This window comes from Danio aesculapii, chromosome 16, assembly GCF_903798145.1.
Source record: "Danio aesculapii chromosome 16, fDanAes4.1, whole genome shotgun sequence".
In the NCBI taxonomy this organism is placed as follows: domain Eukaryota; kingdom Metazoa; phylum Chordata; class Actinopteri; order Cypriniformes; family Danionidae; genus Danio; species Danio aesculapii.
Genome location: NC_079450.1, coordinates 9,940,098 through 9,957,931, shown reverse-complemented (window position 1 = coordinate 9,957,931; position 17,834 = coordinate 9,940,098). Strand labels below are relative to the sequence as shown.

The 17,834-nt window shown below is 33.9% G+C and overlaps 1 protein-coding gene across 1 annotated transcript; it reads left to right on the top strand.

Annotated features, from left to right (window-relative positions):
- Window positions 1-6,819: 6,819 nt before the first annotated feature.
- Window positions 6,820-12,045, top strand: lamtor2 (late endosomal/lysosomal adaptor, MAPK and MTOR activator 2). Its single transcript, XM_056476319.1, has 4 exons — window positions 6,820-6,986; window positions 8,922-9,084; window positions 10,287-10,376; window positions 11,743-12,045. Exons 1-4 carry the CDS (start codon window positions 6,919-6,921, stop codon window positions 11,797-11,799), a joined length of 378 nt encoding a protein of 125 aa, XP_056332294.1. The 5' UTR covers window positions 6,820-6,918; the 3' UTR covers window positions 11,800-12,045.
- Window positions 12,046-17,834: the final 5,789 nt, after the last annotated feature.

The following is a 17,834-nucleotide window of genomic DNA, read 5'->3' as shown; positions in this document are numbered from 1 at the left end:
CAGTGGCGAACGCAGACACCGTTGTTTGTTTTGATCATATCTTCATGCTTTGACATAGAAGTTTTCTAGTGCCTGGATGCATCATCCACAAGTTGCTCTGGCATACACAAAAACAAATGGGTTTGAGCATGAAAGTGATGCTATAGCTTCTCTTAGCGCTAACCAACAACCATCTAATGGATCTAACAAAGTTTTGATGTGAATTAAAACGTTCAGCCTTCTTAATTTTGCATTCTGCACATCCATAATACGCTCTTTACTTGAATTAGATTATGGAAACTGAGATTCGCTGGGGTTTGTAGTTTATTTTAAACAAACATCTGATTTTTGTCTTAAATCCTATGTGTTGCTGTTTGTATGTCGGTGTTCATAACACCACGCGGGTTTACTTTTATCATAGTTCAAGAAGTACTGCATGATCATATCTTCCTCTTAATTTACCAGAGGGTTACCTATATTGTTAATTTAGTGTGGAGGTCACACAAGTGATTTGTTCTCTTTGATGCATTGTATAGGCCTTTAATTTTGCCAAGCTTTAACCATTAAAAGCTTTAAACATTAACATTGCTTTAGATAGATAATTTGAATGAGCTTAATGTATCTTGGGATTGTACATAAAGCGGTCGTAAATCAGGATTCCTGCACTAAAAACATGGTAAATCTTACAGTGAATTCATGTCTTGTATACAGTTGTGTTGTTAAATTAATTTTAAGACATTACTTTTAAAAAATGTAGCATTATTGGTCATAATATGAACAAAAGAGTTTAAACCAAACCTGTCAAAGGCTACGTTAATTAAGAGCATTCGTTATGACAATTTGTTTCCTTTTTAATATTAATTGATTTTCTTTGAAATCTAAATGTAATGAAAGCGCATCAGCACAAAGGAAAAATCAGGCGCTCAAGACGTAATTATTCAAATGATGACATATTAAAAGTTGTAAATGTATGACAGAGGATTGTGGTAGTGAAGCGTTAATTAAATCCTTACTTTCCACTGACCGAAATAAATCACAGTTGAGGAATGGACGAGCTCATATCAAAATATAATTCGTATGTTTTTCTTGGAAATATCTTTTTAAAACTAATTTATATACATGTATACACGTATAGTTTGTCTCTTAGTTTTAATATATATTTTTGTTGTTCAGTTGTTTACTAGAAAAAATAGAAGAACGAATAACATTTGAGGTGAAGTGCTTTAAAACAAGTCAACTATATTCTTCAGCGCCAAAACACTAACTTGTCAAATAAAATAATAAGCTAGCCTAAATAAAATTAAAATAGTTTAAAACACCTTGAATGGTATTGGTTTCATGCGAGGAGGTTGCGCAGCTGACGGATCTGTATTGTCCGATGAAAGATAACACCTGGAGGTTCGCGGGCTCAGGTGCTGATGAGACTGTGATTTCCACCCTTTACAGGGGATCAATATTTGTCTCATTGGTTTTAGGCCTTTTGACAAATGTCTCAATTAATTTGAGCCGTTTTAAAGAGTGTTCACTCATTTTGAACCTTGTTTTAAACAATAGCTGAATTGTAAGTTTTATTGTGCGGAAAAACCGCCACTAAAACTAAAGCTAATAGATTTCTTTACCCATCTCCCACCATGCAAGTACATACACATTTTAAGCACACAGCTTTATTTATTCTCATTCTTTCTTGCTTTGTCAATATATCGTAGTGTACACTGTTTAATAATCAATTTAAATTATGTAACAAGTTGCATTAATTCGCGCCCTCTCATGGTAGGTACGCACAGTGCAGTCGTACGGCTGCAGGTGCCACTGGGTTAAATTGAGTAAACTCAGTGTGGACAACATACTGCTTGACTATCTCAATGATCATAGAATCACCAAGAGGCGACACTCTAGTGCGATTTGGGAAACAGCCACTAGAGGGTGTGACAGCCATTTTGGAATTAAGTTCCAATAGAACAACAGCATATTATAAGTCTGTAAGATAAACTATTAAAAGTGCTGATGATTGTGATAGTAAGTGTTATATTGTCGTCTTTCAGGTTGTATCACAGCTTTAATGCGCTTTTTAAGTAAATAAATAACAAACAAAGCAGCAGCTTGCATCGCAACAGCAATAACATCCAATGGACAGCCGATCGCTTTCACTTCAAAATGGCGGAATCCGGGGCTCTTGCTGGGCGCTGCTGTTGCAATGGAACGTTCTGTTGAATGTCGCCTCTTGGTCATTCTAAGCTCTTTGACTATCTGTCACTTAATGTAAATCTTACATTAAAACAAAAAAACTCCTAACGTTTCTCTAAATTATTCTGATAAAAAAATTGAACGAAAAAACATTTCTAATAAATACAAATCTGCTCTATTTTAATGGCTGTAACACTATAAGCTCTTTGGTGGGGAAAAAATGGGCTTTGGGTTGGACTTGGGTCAAAATTTTGATGAGCTGTTGGGCAAGGGCCAGGCTACAGCCTGTGCAACTCGGGCCAGGACTGGGCTAGGGCTTAGATTTAAGGCCCGTGCAGGGCTCTATTCAAGACTACTAGACACTACCCTACTGAAAAAAAACAGCTGAAACGAGCCTAGGCTGGTTGGCTGGTTTTAGCTGGTCAACCAGCCTGGGTTTAGAGGGGTTTTGGCCATTTCCAGCCTGGTCTTAGTTGGTCAGGCTGGGAGATGACCAGGTAAAACCAGCTTGACCAGCCTAGGCAGGCTGGGAGCCCAGCCAAAACCAGCTATGTCCAGCTTAAACCAGGTTGGTTTTAGCTGGATTTAGCTGGTCATTTTCCAGCCTGACGAGCTAAGACCAGGCTGGAAATAGCTGGAAACCCCTCTAAAACAGGCTGGTTTAAGCTGGATTTTTTTGCAGGATAGTAGTCTTGAACACCTTGATTAGTGGGATCTAAAGTGTTTGATTAGGGTTGGAGCAAAACTGTGCAGAGTTGCGGCTCTCCAGGAATCGAGATTGAAAACCGTGGTTTAAACTTTAAGGTTCTTTGTGGATGTTTATTATAATGGCACTCCATTAACCATGCTTGAAATATATGGTCCTTATAGCAACCAGTCTGACACGACAAACTCATCTAAGTTGTTATATTCTTCTCTTGTATACATTCTTCAAAGCAGGAACAATCTTTTTATCTTTATATAACGCTACAGTATGGAACAACGGTCAAAAACCATGTCACAAACGGAGAGATATTTCTCTCTTCAAAACTCAGAAACAATTAATGATAACCATAATATTCGGAAATTTGCATAATAAATAAGGCTCTAACAAGTAGAGTAAAAGTATGTGTTGTTACTCAAAGTATGAGTAAAAAGACATTTTAAATTTACTCGAGTAGTGAGAATTACACTGGGAAAACGTAACATTCTCTAGTGCATGTAGTTATTAAGACTTCATAAGACGTTAATATTAGGTTAGATTTAGGTTGTGATGCCCGGTGACCAAAATTCAATGTCTAGCCAGCGTCTGAGGACAACGTTATTTTGATGTTTAAAAACGTCATCAAATGATGTTGATATTTGGTTAATTTTAGGTTGTGTTGGAAAGTGACCAAAATCCAACGTCGAGCCAACATCATAAACCAATATCATATTTACGTCACATACTGACATTTGTTTGATTGGTTTGGTTGATATATGACAACCAAAATCCAACATCTGATAGACGTCATAGTGGTAACATCCACACAACGTCATACTGTAACATCATTAGTTGTTGATTTTAGGTTGGAAGTTAGACATTGACGTCAGCTTGACGTTGAGTTCTGACATCAACCTGATTTTCGTTTCCAAACAAAATGCAACGTCCCCACGACATTGGACTACAACGTCAATCTGATGTCATGTTAAGGTCTAGTGCCTGCTGGGTGTTTAAGGCCATTTCCTTCATCATACAGTAATTTTCGTCATCAGTGACATGCATCTAAACAGTCTCTGGGTCAATGCGTGTAAAGATTTTGGACATCTTGGACACTTTTACTGCTTCCAAACTGTTTGCTGCTATTATAAATCGCCATGTCTTGAGGCTATTTCATTATGATGTGATTTACCTATTATGTGTGAATTGATTGGACTGATTTTTATAATCCCCATAGACAAGAAATAATATAGTGACTTCAGGTTAAAATAGTGGAATTAAAGTACAGATACTGCACTAAAAATGTACCCAAGGGTAAGTAAAAGTACACGTTTTTAAAACTACTCAGTAATTTACAATTCCTGATTAAAAACTACTCAATTACAGTAATTTAAACATTTGTAATTAGTTACTTTACATCACTGACTAACATTGATTGTTCCACAAAGAACCTTTAATGGAACCATGGGAACTTTTAATACCACAAAATCTTTTTAAATGTTCGTCACACTAAGAAAGGTTTGTTTTAATAACTCCTCACTGACAGTTTCTTTGAAGAACAAAATGATATGCAAAATCCACCTTTTAGATGTTTAATTTCAAGAGTGCAGAACAATCAAATTTAATGATGCTACCGTTAACAGTAAAGGTTCCTCGAAGAATCATCAACATCCATAAAACCTTTTCATGCAGCAAAATGTGAAGGCATTCACGAAGTTCATTCATTTATTTTCCTTCGGCTTAGTACTGTATTTATAAGGAAGCGCCAACTATTCCAGCATATGTTTTAAGCGGTGGATGCCTTTCCAGCTGCAACCCAGTACTAGGAAACACCCATACACACTCTCATACTCACACATGGGCAATTTCATTCATTCATTTTTTTGGCTATGGTCCCTTTATACATTGGGGGGTCCCCACAGCGAAATAAGCCGCCAACTTATCCAGCATGTGTTTTATGCATTGGTTGCCCTCACCCAGACTCATACACTACGGACAATTTAGCTTCCCCAATTCACCTATAGTGCATGTCTTTGGACTTGTGGGGGAAACCGGAACACCCGGAAGAAACCCAAGCAAACACTGGGAGAACATGCAAACTCAATTGACCCAGCTGGGACTCAAACCAGCGACTTTCTTATTGAGAGGCGACAGTGCTACCCACAGAGCCACCGTGCCACCCATTTATGAAGTTTTTTGTACTAATATGTAAATGTTTGCACATAAAAAAGTGATGCATTTCCTAGTTCTTTGTGGAAACTAAATAGCATCAAACTTTTAAAACATACATTTTTTAGATTTTTAATAACCATTTCCTACCAAAAGTAACATGTAGTGCATTGAAGAGTTTAAAAGCATGTTATGGGTTCACAATAGATGCCAAATAAAGAGGCTTTGTATTTAAAAGGACATATAAAGCAAATGAGGCTGGGTGATTTGGCCTAAAATCAAAATCTCGTTTAATTGAACATTTTAACTCTTAATTATTTGTTTAATTTTTTTTGCCCTCTTTGCGCCGCCCACATTCGTCAACGCTACCAAGCTGACCAATCACAGACCTTGGGCTATTTGTTGTTGTGACATGTAGTTACATTTTTTGAGAGGTCAGCCTCAGCGAGGGGTATGCGACCATGTGAAGCCTGTGCTAGACCTGATGCTGTGCTTGACGTTGAAGTGTAAACAGAGCGGGGTCACGTGACTCCCTACGCGATAGGAAAAGTAATTTAAAAAACTGACCTGAAAAAATTTGATCGATTATAGATTCTGAATGTCGATTTCAATTACTTTTCGATTAATCACCCAGCCCAAATAACACGCCATGTCATAAAGTGTGAATCATCTCAGACTGGTTTCTTGAACATGACAATGAGTTCACTGAACTCAAATGGCCTCCACAGTCACCAAAACTCAATCCAACAGAGCACCTCTGGGATGTGGTGGAACGGGAGATCCACATCATGGATGTGCAGCCGACAAATCTGCAGCAACCGCATGATGCTGTCATGTCAATATGGACCAAAATCTCTGAGGAATATTTCCAGTACCTTGTTGAATCTATGCCACTGAGGATTAAGACAGTTCTGAAGGCAAAAGGGGGTCCAATTCGGTAGGTATAGCTAGGCCCACACGGAATCTGCGTGTGCAGAATTCCACAGATTTCCGCAGAATTCTGCAGGTTTTTAGCCTATCATTAATTCTGTTTATTTACTTGAGTAAATGAGTGTAATATCTATATTTATTCATTTTTTAAATTAATTACAGTAATGTTATTGACTAATATAAAAATGTTCATCTGATTTATGTACAATGCAGTTTGTAAAGGAATATTTTCTGTATTTTAGTAGATATATTATATGAGAGACTTGCTTTGTTTACCAAATGAAGTGAATCTAATTGGATTTGCATATTAAGCAATAAATAAAAGTTAAAAAGATATTATTTTTTATTTTACATATTAAGGTTTTAGTTATGATACTCTCAAAATAATTCCGCAAATTTTTACCAAAATTTTCCGCAGAAATAGCAAAAAACTTCCGCAGATTCCGTCTGGCCCTAGGTATACCTAATAAAGTGGCCGGTGAGTATACAAAAGTAGAACAGCAGTCAAAGCAAACTAAAAAGACGATCGAAGATGATAAACATGATACTACCAACTGATTTATGGCAAAATTCGGGCGATTATTACTTATATTATAACGCATTTATTTATATCAACTGTCTATACAACAAACTGTTTGGTTAATATAGCCTAGTACTAGTTTCGGGTTGAATTAATAGAAACATCCTTAAAATATAAACCTTTTGGTCACTTATTCACAACAAATAATGCTGGTTTCGTGTTTAAGTAGCGTTTGAAAAAAACAAAAACCTTTACTCCTGCTTTTATACTCCAAGGCGATCTAGGCCACGTTTTTTTGTAGTTCACACAGTCTACCCTGAAACTACATTTCCCATGAGTCGTCAGCGCGGAAGTTAAAAGTCAGCTGACGTTCATGCTGGGCTGCTGGAAGTTGTTGCTATAATCTCGCGTAGATTTTAACATTTATTACTATTTTTTTACGATTTTCCTTTGAATTATGTTGCGTCCTAAAGCATTAACACAAGTGCTCAGTCAGGCAAACACCAGTGGCGTACAGAGCACACTGTGAGTATATGAAATTCAGTCTTTGTTCATGTTAGTAGCTTTAGCAAGATGAAAAATAGAGAGAAATATGATGTACATATTATGTTTTTCGATACCTTGGTGTTTGTTGTGTGATGTTTTATTGCGTATTGTGTAACTAATGAATGTCATATTCATACAGTAGCTCAAAATGTGATTTAACATTTGACGTCATACATCCAAAATCTAATGTTACTATTATCACAATCTGAGTATATTGAAGAGTATATAATATATATCCGCCATGATTTAAAACAAAACAACATTCAATTCAATTCATGTTTATTTCTAAAGCGCTTTTGCAATGTAGAAAGCAGCTTAACATAAAAGTTCTTGTAGATTTAAACAGTGTCAGTTCAGTTTTCAGAGTTGAAGTTCAGTTTAGCTCAGTTCAGTGTGGTTTAATTTTCACTGCTGAAAGTCCAAACACTGAAGAGCAAATTCATTGACGCGCAGCTCCACAAGTCCCAAACCAAGCAACAAGGACTTTTCTTTAAAGTTTTTACAAGGATACTAAATTAATAATCATTTTACTTTGCATATGTATTTATGTCTATATATACAATTCAGTTCCAAGAGTCTGCGAGATATGGGGTAAAGGTTACACATATTTTTACAAAAAGTGTTTGACACTAATATCATGGCATAGATAGTTTTACAAATATTTTAAACAATGTTCTATACACAGCCTCGTCCAAAATGACCTGCACAACAGTGTAATATATAATTATAAAAATATTTATAAGTATATTGATATATAATAATAAATTCAATGAAAGAAAAATCGTACACTTTGGAAAGATATAGATATAATTGACAAAGTTATTCACACTTTCGTTCATTTTACCGGTCACAATATTAATGTTTACCACGCTACTCTGAATATTCGGCCTGTATCGCGTGTAAGTTTGACTTCAAAACAGTATTAACACTATTTAATTGACCTTGAACAATGTTGTACTTTGATAGTCATTGGCTGCTAATATGATTTTCCTTTTTAGAATTAGTATAATAATATTTTTCTGAAATTATATTATCTAGGACAAAGTCAGAATGTGTGAATATAAAACCAACTTTACTTCAAAAATATATAGAAACTACAAACCACCAAATCACCCCCTGACAAACCATTACTGAACAAAAAGGAAGCATAAAAGTTAAGTGAAGTTTGTTTTGAAATTACAAATGTAGTTTGCACTTTATTTAACCTTTTTTGAAATTGTGCGTGCGTGCATGCGTTTGTGTTTGTGTGTGTGTGTTTGTGTGTGTGTGTTTGTGTGCGTGTGTTTGTGTGCGTGTGTGTGTGTATCAATTTATTTATATTTTTAGAATTTTATTTAATTTATTATTATTATTATTATTATTCATTCATTTATTTTCTTTTCGGCTTAGTCCCTTTGTTAATCACAGTGGAATGAACCACCAACTTATTCAGCATATGTTTCACACAGCGCATGCCCCTCCAGCTGCAATCTAAAGTGCACTGGAAAACATCCATATACTCTTGCATTCACACACATACACTACGGCCAATTTAGCTTCCCTAATTCACATAAAGCAGATGTCTTTGGACTGTGGGGAAAATCAAAGCACCCGGAGCAAACCCACACCAACACGGGAAGAACATGCTAATTCCACACAGAAATGCCAACTGACCCAGCCGAGGGTTGAACCAGTGACCTTCTTGCTGTGAGGCGACAGCGCTACCCACTGCGCCACTGTGCTGCCTTTATTATTATTATTTTTAATTTAATGAATTTTTAATTTAATGATTTTTTAATTTCATTTATTTATTATTTAGTTTAATTAATAAATAAATTTTTATGTAATTACAATTTTTTGGAAATATGCACCTTAATGGTCAAAGTCAATGTGCGATTATAAAGTGTTTTTATGGTGTGTTTTCTTATACTTCAGCTTGTTGAATAACGAAGGCTCTCTGCTGGCGTATTCTGGATATGGAGACACAGATGCCAGAGTCACTGCAGCGATCGCCAGCAATATCTGGGCGGCTTATGACAAAAACGGCCATCAGGCCTTCAATGAGGACAAGCTCAAGTTTATTCTCATGGACTGTATGGTAAGATTGAAAGTAAATGTCTGGGAAAGTCTGTGCTTGTATTCATAAAATATAATATCTTTCCACTTAGAGTTCTCCTAAATAGAAGTAACAGTTTCTAGCTGAGAGAATTTCCTGTTAAAACCTGTTCACAAAGCTGCTGAGACCAACTTTTATTAACTCCTATTTTGTTCAATAATAATAATAATACAAACTCCAAATAATGTAACTCTTTTTTTTTTTAACAACAAAGTAGTAATCAATAATAAAATATAAATAATTAATAGGGGCGACACAGTGGCTCAGTGGTTAGCAAACCAGTTTTATTCTGTGGTTATTCTGACGAATAAAATTGGCCGTTTTGTATGAATGCGTGGGTGAATGCAAGACTGTATGGGCGATTCCCAGTACTGGGTTGTGGCTGGAAGGGCATCTGCTGCGTAAAACATTTGCTGGAATGGTTGGCGGTTCATTTCACTGATAAATAATGGACTAAGCTGAAGGAGAATGAACGAATGAATACACAAAATGCTTTCTGTAATTTAATATAATAAAGATTTCTCAAAACTAAAATTAATTGATTGAACACAATAACTTAAGATAACAGTCTATTCATTCATTCATTCATTCATTTTATTTCGTCTTAGTCCTTTTATTAATCCGGGGTCGCCAAAACCGAATGAACCGCCAACTTATCCAGCACATGTTTTTTATGCAGCGGATGCCCTTCCAGCTGCAACCCATCTCTGGGAAACATTCATACACACTCATTCACACTCATACACTATGGCCAATTTAGCCTACCCAATTCACCTGTACTGCATATATTTGGTCTGTGGGGGTAACTGGAGCACCCAGAGGAAACCCACGCAAATGCAGGGAGAACATGCAAACTCCACACAGAAATGCCAACTGACCCAGCCAAGGCTCGAACCAGCGACCTTCTTGCTGTGAGGCGAGAGCACTACCTACTGCGCCACTGTGTTGCCCTGATAACAGTCCAAACATGAGTAAAACCAAACAATATATAAAAATGCATCAAATTGCTTCACTTTTTTTGTAAATAAAGAAGACCATAAACTGTAAACTACACATGCATAATGAACTAAAAGACTAATACTGAAGGTGTTGTGAGTATGTGCACTATTACATTTCTAGTGTTTATTGCTTTGTCATTCGTTTGTCATTCTTCCTAATATGCTTTATTTCCACTGATATTACAGGAGGGCAGGGTGGCCATAACACGGGTCGCAAACTTGTTGCTCTGCATGTATGCCAAGGAGACCGTAGGCTTCGGGATGCTCAAGGCCAAGGTCAGATAGGCTTATATATATACACATCACGTCACGACATAAAATTTTTGTTGTATGATATATTGCACCAAAGTGTATCAAGATAAATGATTTTAAAATGAAATTATTGACATTTTAGCACCATTTTATGCCACTTAATATATAATGCCAGAATGACAATATAATATCATCATAATTAGTGCTGGGAAAAGATTACTTGCGATTAATTGCATCTAAAATAAAAGTTTGTTTTAAATAAATAAATAAATAAATAAGTACAAAAATATATATAACTTTGTTTTTGCATAGATATATATATATATATGTTTAAATACAGTTTACCAGAGTAAGACATTTTTCACAGTCTTTCCTATAATATTTTTTCTTCTGGAAAAAAAAAGTCAACAGTTACATAAAAGTAACATGTTTAACATGTTTTTGACTTCTAAAGAGTCACACAGAGACACAGGCCATATCTGCTGCCAGATCTATTTTCAGTTGTTAGGCACCAACATGAAAATATACCATAGTAATTTATAGTAAATACTATAATGTTTCCTTTTTAACCATACTGACACTGAGGCTGTGAAATGTTGCTGACATTGGTTTTTATGTAGGGGCGATATACAGCTGAAGTCAGAATTATTAGCCCTCCTGTTTATCCCCCCCCCCCAAAATTTCTGTTTAACGCTGAGAAGATTTCTTCAGCACATTTCTAAACATAATAGTTTTAATAACTCATTTCTAATAACTGATTTATTTTATCTTTGTCATGATGACAGTACATAATATTTTATTACATATTTTTCAAGACACTTCTATACAGCTTAAAGTGACATTTAAAGGCTTAACTAGGTTAATTAGGTTAACTAGGCTAGTTAGAGTAAATAGGCAAATCATTGTATATCCATGGTTTGTTCTGTAGACTATCAAAAGAATATTGCTTAAGAGTGCTAATAGTATAAACCTTAAAATGGTTTGGAAAAATTAAAAACTGCTTTTATTCTAACCGAAATAAAACAAATAAGACTTTTTTTTTAAGAAGAAAAAATATTATATATTATATTATAAGTACTGTGAATAATGGTATGCTCTGTTAAAAATAATTTGAGAATCAAAAATTTACAGGAGGGCTAATAATTTTGACTTCAACTATGTTGCATCACCAAAAATATTAAAGGTCATGTGCGTGTGTTGTACAATAAGTACATAGTACATATCTATCTATATATATATGTATGTATGTATGTATGTATGTATGTATGTATGTATGTATGTATGTATGTATATATATATATATATATATATATATATATATATATATATATATATCCTCAAATAAAAGTTTACATGAATAATCATAATAACTCTTGTCTTCTGTTCACAGGCTGAAGCTTTAGTGCAGTACCTCGAGGAGCCACTAACACAAGTGGCAGCATCATAAAATGTTGTTGTGTTCTCGGAAGCAGAAACTTCACAGAATCTTAGCCTTCATATTATATTCTATTATTTATTTGAATACTCTGTATGATTGCTATATCAAACTGTGCACCCACTAGACCCAAAATATGGCTTCTATTTGAACTGCATCTTCACTTTTCTTGGTTTATCTCTCAGGATTTTTGCAATCATTGATCAGACTATATCTGGTGTCAACAAAAAGAAATAAATGTTTTGTTTTTTTGTTAAAGGTTGTTGTTTTTTCTTATCTAAAACATCAGAATGATTATGCAAGATACAGCAGGTGCTTTTTCTTAAATATTCTTTTTAAAAGTCCAGTGATGTGAGATTTAAAATGTGCATTGTTTTTTCATTCAAAATATGATGTAATCTCAAGTAAAACATGAAGACGGGGTGTGACAGTAGCTCCTCCCCTTTTAAAATCAACCAATAGCGTTTCATTTTCATCACCGCTCTGTCAGTGAGAGGGGTTGAGCTCAAGTGCATCAAATGTAAAGCAAATGAGAAGCATATTGAAGGGGGTGGGGCATGTCAGATACTAGAGAGCATTTGATTGGTCAGAAGTTTTGACGAGAAACTGAAGTATGAGGTGATGTCAAAAAATTTTTGAAAGTGACAAAACTGCAAAATTTGGATGTTTATAGTAAGTTTAGTCACTTTTGGAGCACACTAGCATATAGATATCCTTAACTAAAACACTGATGCTAATGTTTAAAAAGATGGGTTTTAATTATGGGACATTTAAATATGCAAATAATGCATTATTTAATTAAATATGTGCAAATTTACACAACATCATTGGATGAAAATTGTATAAAGTCAGGGTCAGAATACTTGTTTCATTTTTAACTTATTAAAGACTTTAATTTTGTCTTCGTGTAAAGATGCTGTTTTAAAAGTTATACATATATAGGTAAACTAATTTGTGGTTGGATTGTTTAACAGTGCAAATGATTGCCAACTAACTTTAAGAGTTTTTACAGTAAAGGAGCTACAATATCAGCTCATGTTTTGATTTATAGTAATAATGTATTCATAATATTCATTCATTCATTTTCATCCACTTTTCCGGGGCCATGTCCCGGGGCAGCAATCTTAGGAGAGAACCCCTGACAGCTCTTCCGGGGGTATCCTGAGGCGTTCCCAGGCCAGCCGATACATAGTCTCTCCAGCGTGTCCTGGGTCTTCCCTGAGGCCTCCTCCCGGTGGGACATGCCTGGAACACCTCCCTAGGTAGGCGTCCGGGAGGCATCCGAAACAGATGCCCGAGCCACCTCAGCTGACTTCTCTCGATGTGGAGGACAGCGGTTCTACTCCGAGCTCCTCCCGGGGGTCAGAGCTCCTCACCGTATCTATAAGGGTGCGCCCTGCGAAGGAAACACATTGTGGCCACTTGAATCCAAGATCTTGTCCTTTCGGTCATGACTGAGTAGGAACTTGATTGGCCGGTAAATTGAGAGCTTTGCCTTTCGTCTCAGCTTCTTCTTTACCACAGCGGACCGGTACATCGACCGCATTAGTGCTGCCGCTGCACCAATCCGCCTGTCAATCTCACGTTCCAATCCTTTCCTCACTCATGAACAAAACCCTTAGATACTTGAACTCCTCCACCTGGGGTAAGGACTTTCCTCCAACTTGGAGATGGCAAACCACCTTTTTCCAGTGGAGCACAATGGCCTCGGATTTGGAGGTGCTGATTCTCATCCCAACCATGTCACACTCGGCAGCAAACGACCCCAGTGCATGCTGAAGAGGGGAGCCAGGTATTAATAATCCTTAATAATAATACAAATCCCAAATCATCTTATTAGGTTCATATATTAGGTTAACTGGGTAGGTTAGGGTAATAAGGCAAGTTATTGATAATGATGGTTTGTTCTGTAGACTATCAGAAATATATAGATTAAAGGGCCTAATAATTTTGACTTTAAAATGTTTATTAAAAAATTAAAAACTGCTTTTATTCTAGCTGAAATAAAACAAAAAAGATTTTCACCTGAAGAAAAAATATTATCAGACATACTGTGAAAATTTCCTTGCTCTGTTAAACATCATTTGGGAAATATTTAAAAAAAGAACAAAAAACTCAAAGGGGGGCTAATAATTCTGACTTCAACTATATATATTCATTCATATTCTTTTCAGCTTAGTTCCTTTATTAATCTGGGGTCACCACAGCAGAGTGGCATATGTTTCATGCAGCGGATGCCCTTCCCATTCCAACCCATCACTGGGGAAAAAATAAAAAATAAAAATAAAATATATATATATATATATATATATATATATATATATATATATATATATATGTATAGAATAATTCACACACATTGAATAAGATACCCAACTAACCCTAAGCCCAAACTTTCAATAAAAAAAACTAAAGTTTTTGCTATAATTCCAGTAATACACTATATAAAATGATAACTAAATCAACAAAACAAATTAGACTAAAGATTTTAACATATCGTCACCTTGGAATTGTAAGGTTCTATCTGGATTCTGAATGACTTTGACATATTGAGCTTCAAAGTTTTTGCATTCCATAGCAAACAGTATGTGTGTAACATTTGTTTTTTTTTTTTGTTTTTTTATAAAAAGTCCTAAAATGAAAACAACTTATAAAAAAAAGTTTTTTTTAAACATCACATAATGTAAATAAGATGTAATTTAATAAGAATATGTCAATAACTCAATTTTGACAAATATGTCAGATAGAACCTTATAATTCTTAGGTGACAAAATGTTTTTTCCCCATTCAGAAAGTACAGCAGACAGCAAGAAAAAAAGAAATTTTTGTAGAATAAAATGTTATATATAATCAGGCAAATTATGTACGAACAAATGAAAACAAATCCAGAATACAGATATGAAGAAAACGGCAAAAGTGGAGAATTATATTTCAATGCATTCAAATCATTTTTGAGAAATAAAGTGTGTTTTTGGATGCTTTCCTAATTGAAAACTATCTGCAAAAACACTTTATGGCAAGCCAAAAAGTCTGATATCTTAAAACTGAGCAATTAATATAACAATATTATCATTAATATTTATAACAATAAAAATTTATCTTACAATATTATTATACTCATTTAGCCCAACATAAACGAGTACACCCCATTTTGAAACTAAATGTTATTATCTATTTCTCAGTGAATAATATAGGTCATATTTTTTGCTGCATTTGAAACAAAACAGATTTATTAAACATATTTATTTATTAAAATAATATTTTAATGGCAGAACATCTTCAGAAAGATCTTCAGAAACATCTTCAGAAAGATAATGGATTTAAATTCATAGGAAATAGTGGGGGAAAATATTACAAACCACTAAATTTCAATAAAATTTTATAATCTTTGTTTCTCTTGTATTTTGCTCTTTTACAATTTTTTATTTAATATTTTTCCCTAACACAAAATTTGGGTGTACGTATTTTACTGCGGTCACGCCATCTGCGGTTCCGAGAGAGACGGTCGCGCTATCTGTGCTTTAAATTGTAGTGCGCGTCTACTCTGTGTTTTGCGGTAGATTAAAGACGCGTGTGTTTAATGCGCTGCAGTTTTATAATCTTGTTTCACTTTTATTCGCGTAAATGAATTCAAATGAGGGATAATCAAAAATCGTCACTTTTGTTCATATTTGGGTATATAATAATCATGAATTTGCATGTAGGCTATGCTATTATTCATTTGTTTTGCTGTAATTGTGTTTTATTTGCGAGTTTAAAACAAAATTAATAGTATTAAAGTCATTACCCGGCTGTCATGACTATTCACATTCCTTTTCATATTCACAACTTACTATTTAGGTGTTTACTGTGCAATTATGACTGTTTTATTGGATTATTTGTTGGGTTTTTTGTTAATATTTTCCCCTTTTTCATGTGGAATGTTGCTAAATTAATGAAAAAAAGTTTTTTTTTTGTACGAATGTTCATTTTCCCTACTTCAATCACATTTAAATAATAACATACCAAAATCATGTGAAATACTGACTTTTTACTGAAGAGTCATATTAGAAAAATCATAAAAAAATAAAATCAAATTGTTTTCTGCCAACTCCACCAGATTATTATTCTACAAGTCCTGATGTACCACTGTACCCACTTTTCATATCATATTACTGTTGCATATTTTAATAATAGAGTGCTAAAATCATGGAAAATACAGTGTTTTTTACTGAAGAGTCATATTAGAAAAATCATAAAAAAATAAAATCAAATTGTTTTCTGCCAACTCCACCAGATTATTATTCTACAAGTCCTGATGTACCACTGTACCCACTTTTCATATCATATTACTGTTGCATATTTTAATAATAGAGTGCTAAAATCATGGAAAATACAGTGTTTTTTTACTGAAGAGTCATATTAGAAAAATCATAAAAAAATAAAATCAAATTGTTTTCTGCCAACTCCACCAGATTATTATTCTACATGTCCTGATGTACCACTGTACCCACTTTTCATATCATATTACTGTTGCATATTTTAATAATAGCGTGCTAAAATCATGGAAAATACAGTGTTTTTTTACTGAAGAGTCATATTTGAAAAATCATAAAAAAATAAAATCAAATTGTTTTCTGCCAACTCCACCAGATTATTATTCTACATGTCCTGATGTACCACTGTACCCACTTTTCATATCATATTACTGTTGCATATTTTAATAATAGCGTGCTAAAATCATGGAAAATACACTGTTTTTTTACTGAAGAGTCATATTAGAAAAATCATAAAAAAATAAAATCAAATTGTTTTCTGCCAACTCCACCAGATTATTATTCTACAAGTCCTGATGTACCACTGTACCCACTTTTCATATCATATTACTGTTGCATATTTTAATAATAGAGTGCTAAAATCATGGAAAATACAGTGTTTTTTACTGAAGAGTCATATTTGAAAAATCATAAAAAAATAAAATTAAATTGTTTTCTGCCAACTCCACCAGATTATTATTCTACAAGTCCTGATGTACCACTGTACCCACTTTTCATATCATATTACTGTTGCATATTTTAATAATAGAGTGCTAAAATCATGGAAAATACAGTGTTTTTTACTGAAGAGTCATATTAGAAAAATCATAAAAAAATAAAATCAAATTGTTTTCTGCCAACTCCACCAGATTATTATTCTACAAGTCCTGATGTACCACTGTACCCACTTTTCATATCATATTACTGTTGCATATTTTAATAATAGAGTGCTAAAATCATGGAAAATACAGTGTTTTTTACTGAAGAGTCATATTTGAAAAATCATAAAAAAATAAAATCAAATTGTTATTATTCTACACTGTGCTCACTTGTCATATCACTTCTCTGTTTTTTGTAATTAAATAAAAATTTTAGTTCATTAAATAATAGCCAAATTAGATTTGTTTTAATAAAATGAAGCCAATAAGTCATTAAAAATAGTTTAAAGTTCATAAAGTTTATCTAATTATCATATTGCAAATATTGTAATAAACTACAAATTTCAAAATTATGTTGAAGAGATGTTATGTATTTATAAGGACATGGCCCACGCATTTACAGTCCGTGTAAAAGGACTTATTGTATTCATTTCAAATACTTCAGTGATTTAATTTTACCAAACCATTTATTGAATAAATTTAATTATTGAATTCATATAACAATGTAGAATAATTTTTTTAAATAAAATTGTACAATTTGAACCTACACATAATTTAATTTTCACCCGGTCATTAAGGGACCTGTTTCTTTAAGAAACCTGCCTGGTTGATTTGTTATCACCTCCCCCCTTTTTACTTTATAATTGGAGGTTCATGTAGTGCAAAGTAAGTAATAAAGTACAATTTAATACTTATGTAGAATAATAATCTGGTGGAGTTGGCAGAAAACAATTTGATTTTATTTTTTTATGATTTTTCTAATATGACTCTTCAGTAAAAAAACACTGTATTTTCCATGATTTTAGCACTCTATTATTAAAATATGCAACAGTAATATGATATGAAAAGTGGGTACAGTGGTACATCAGGACTT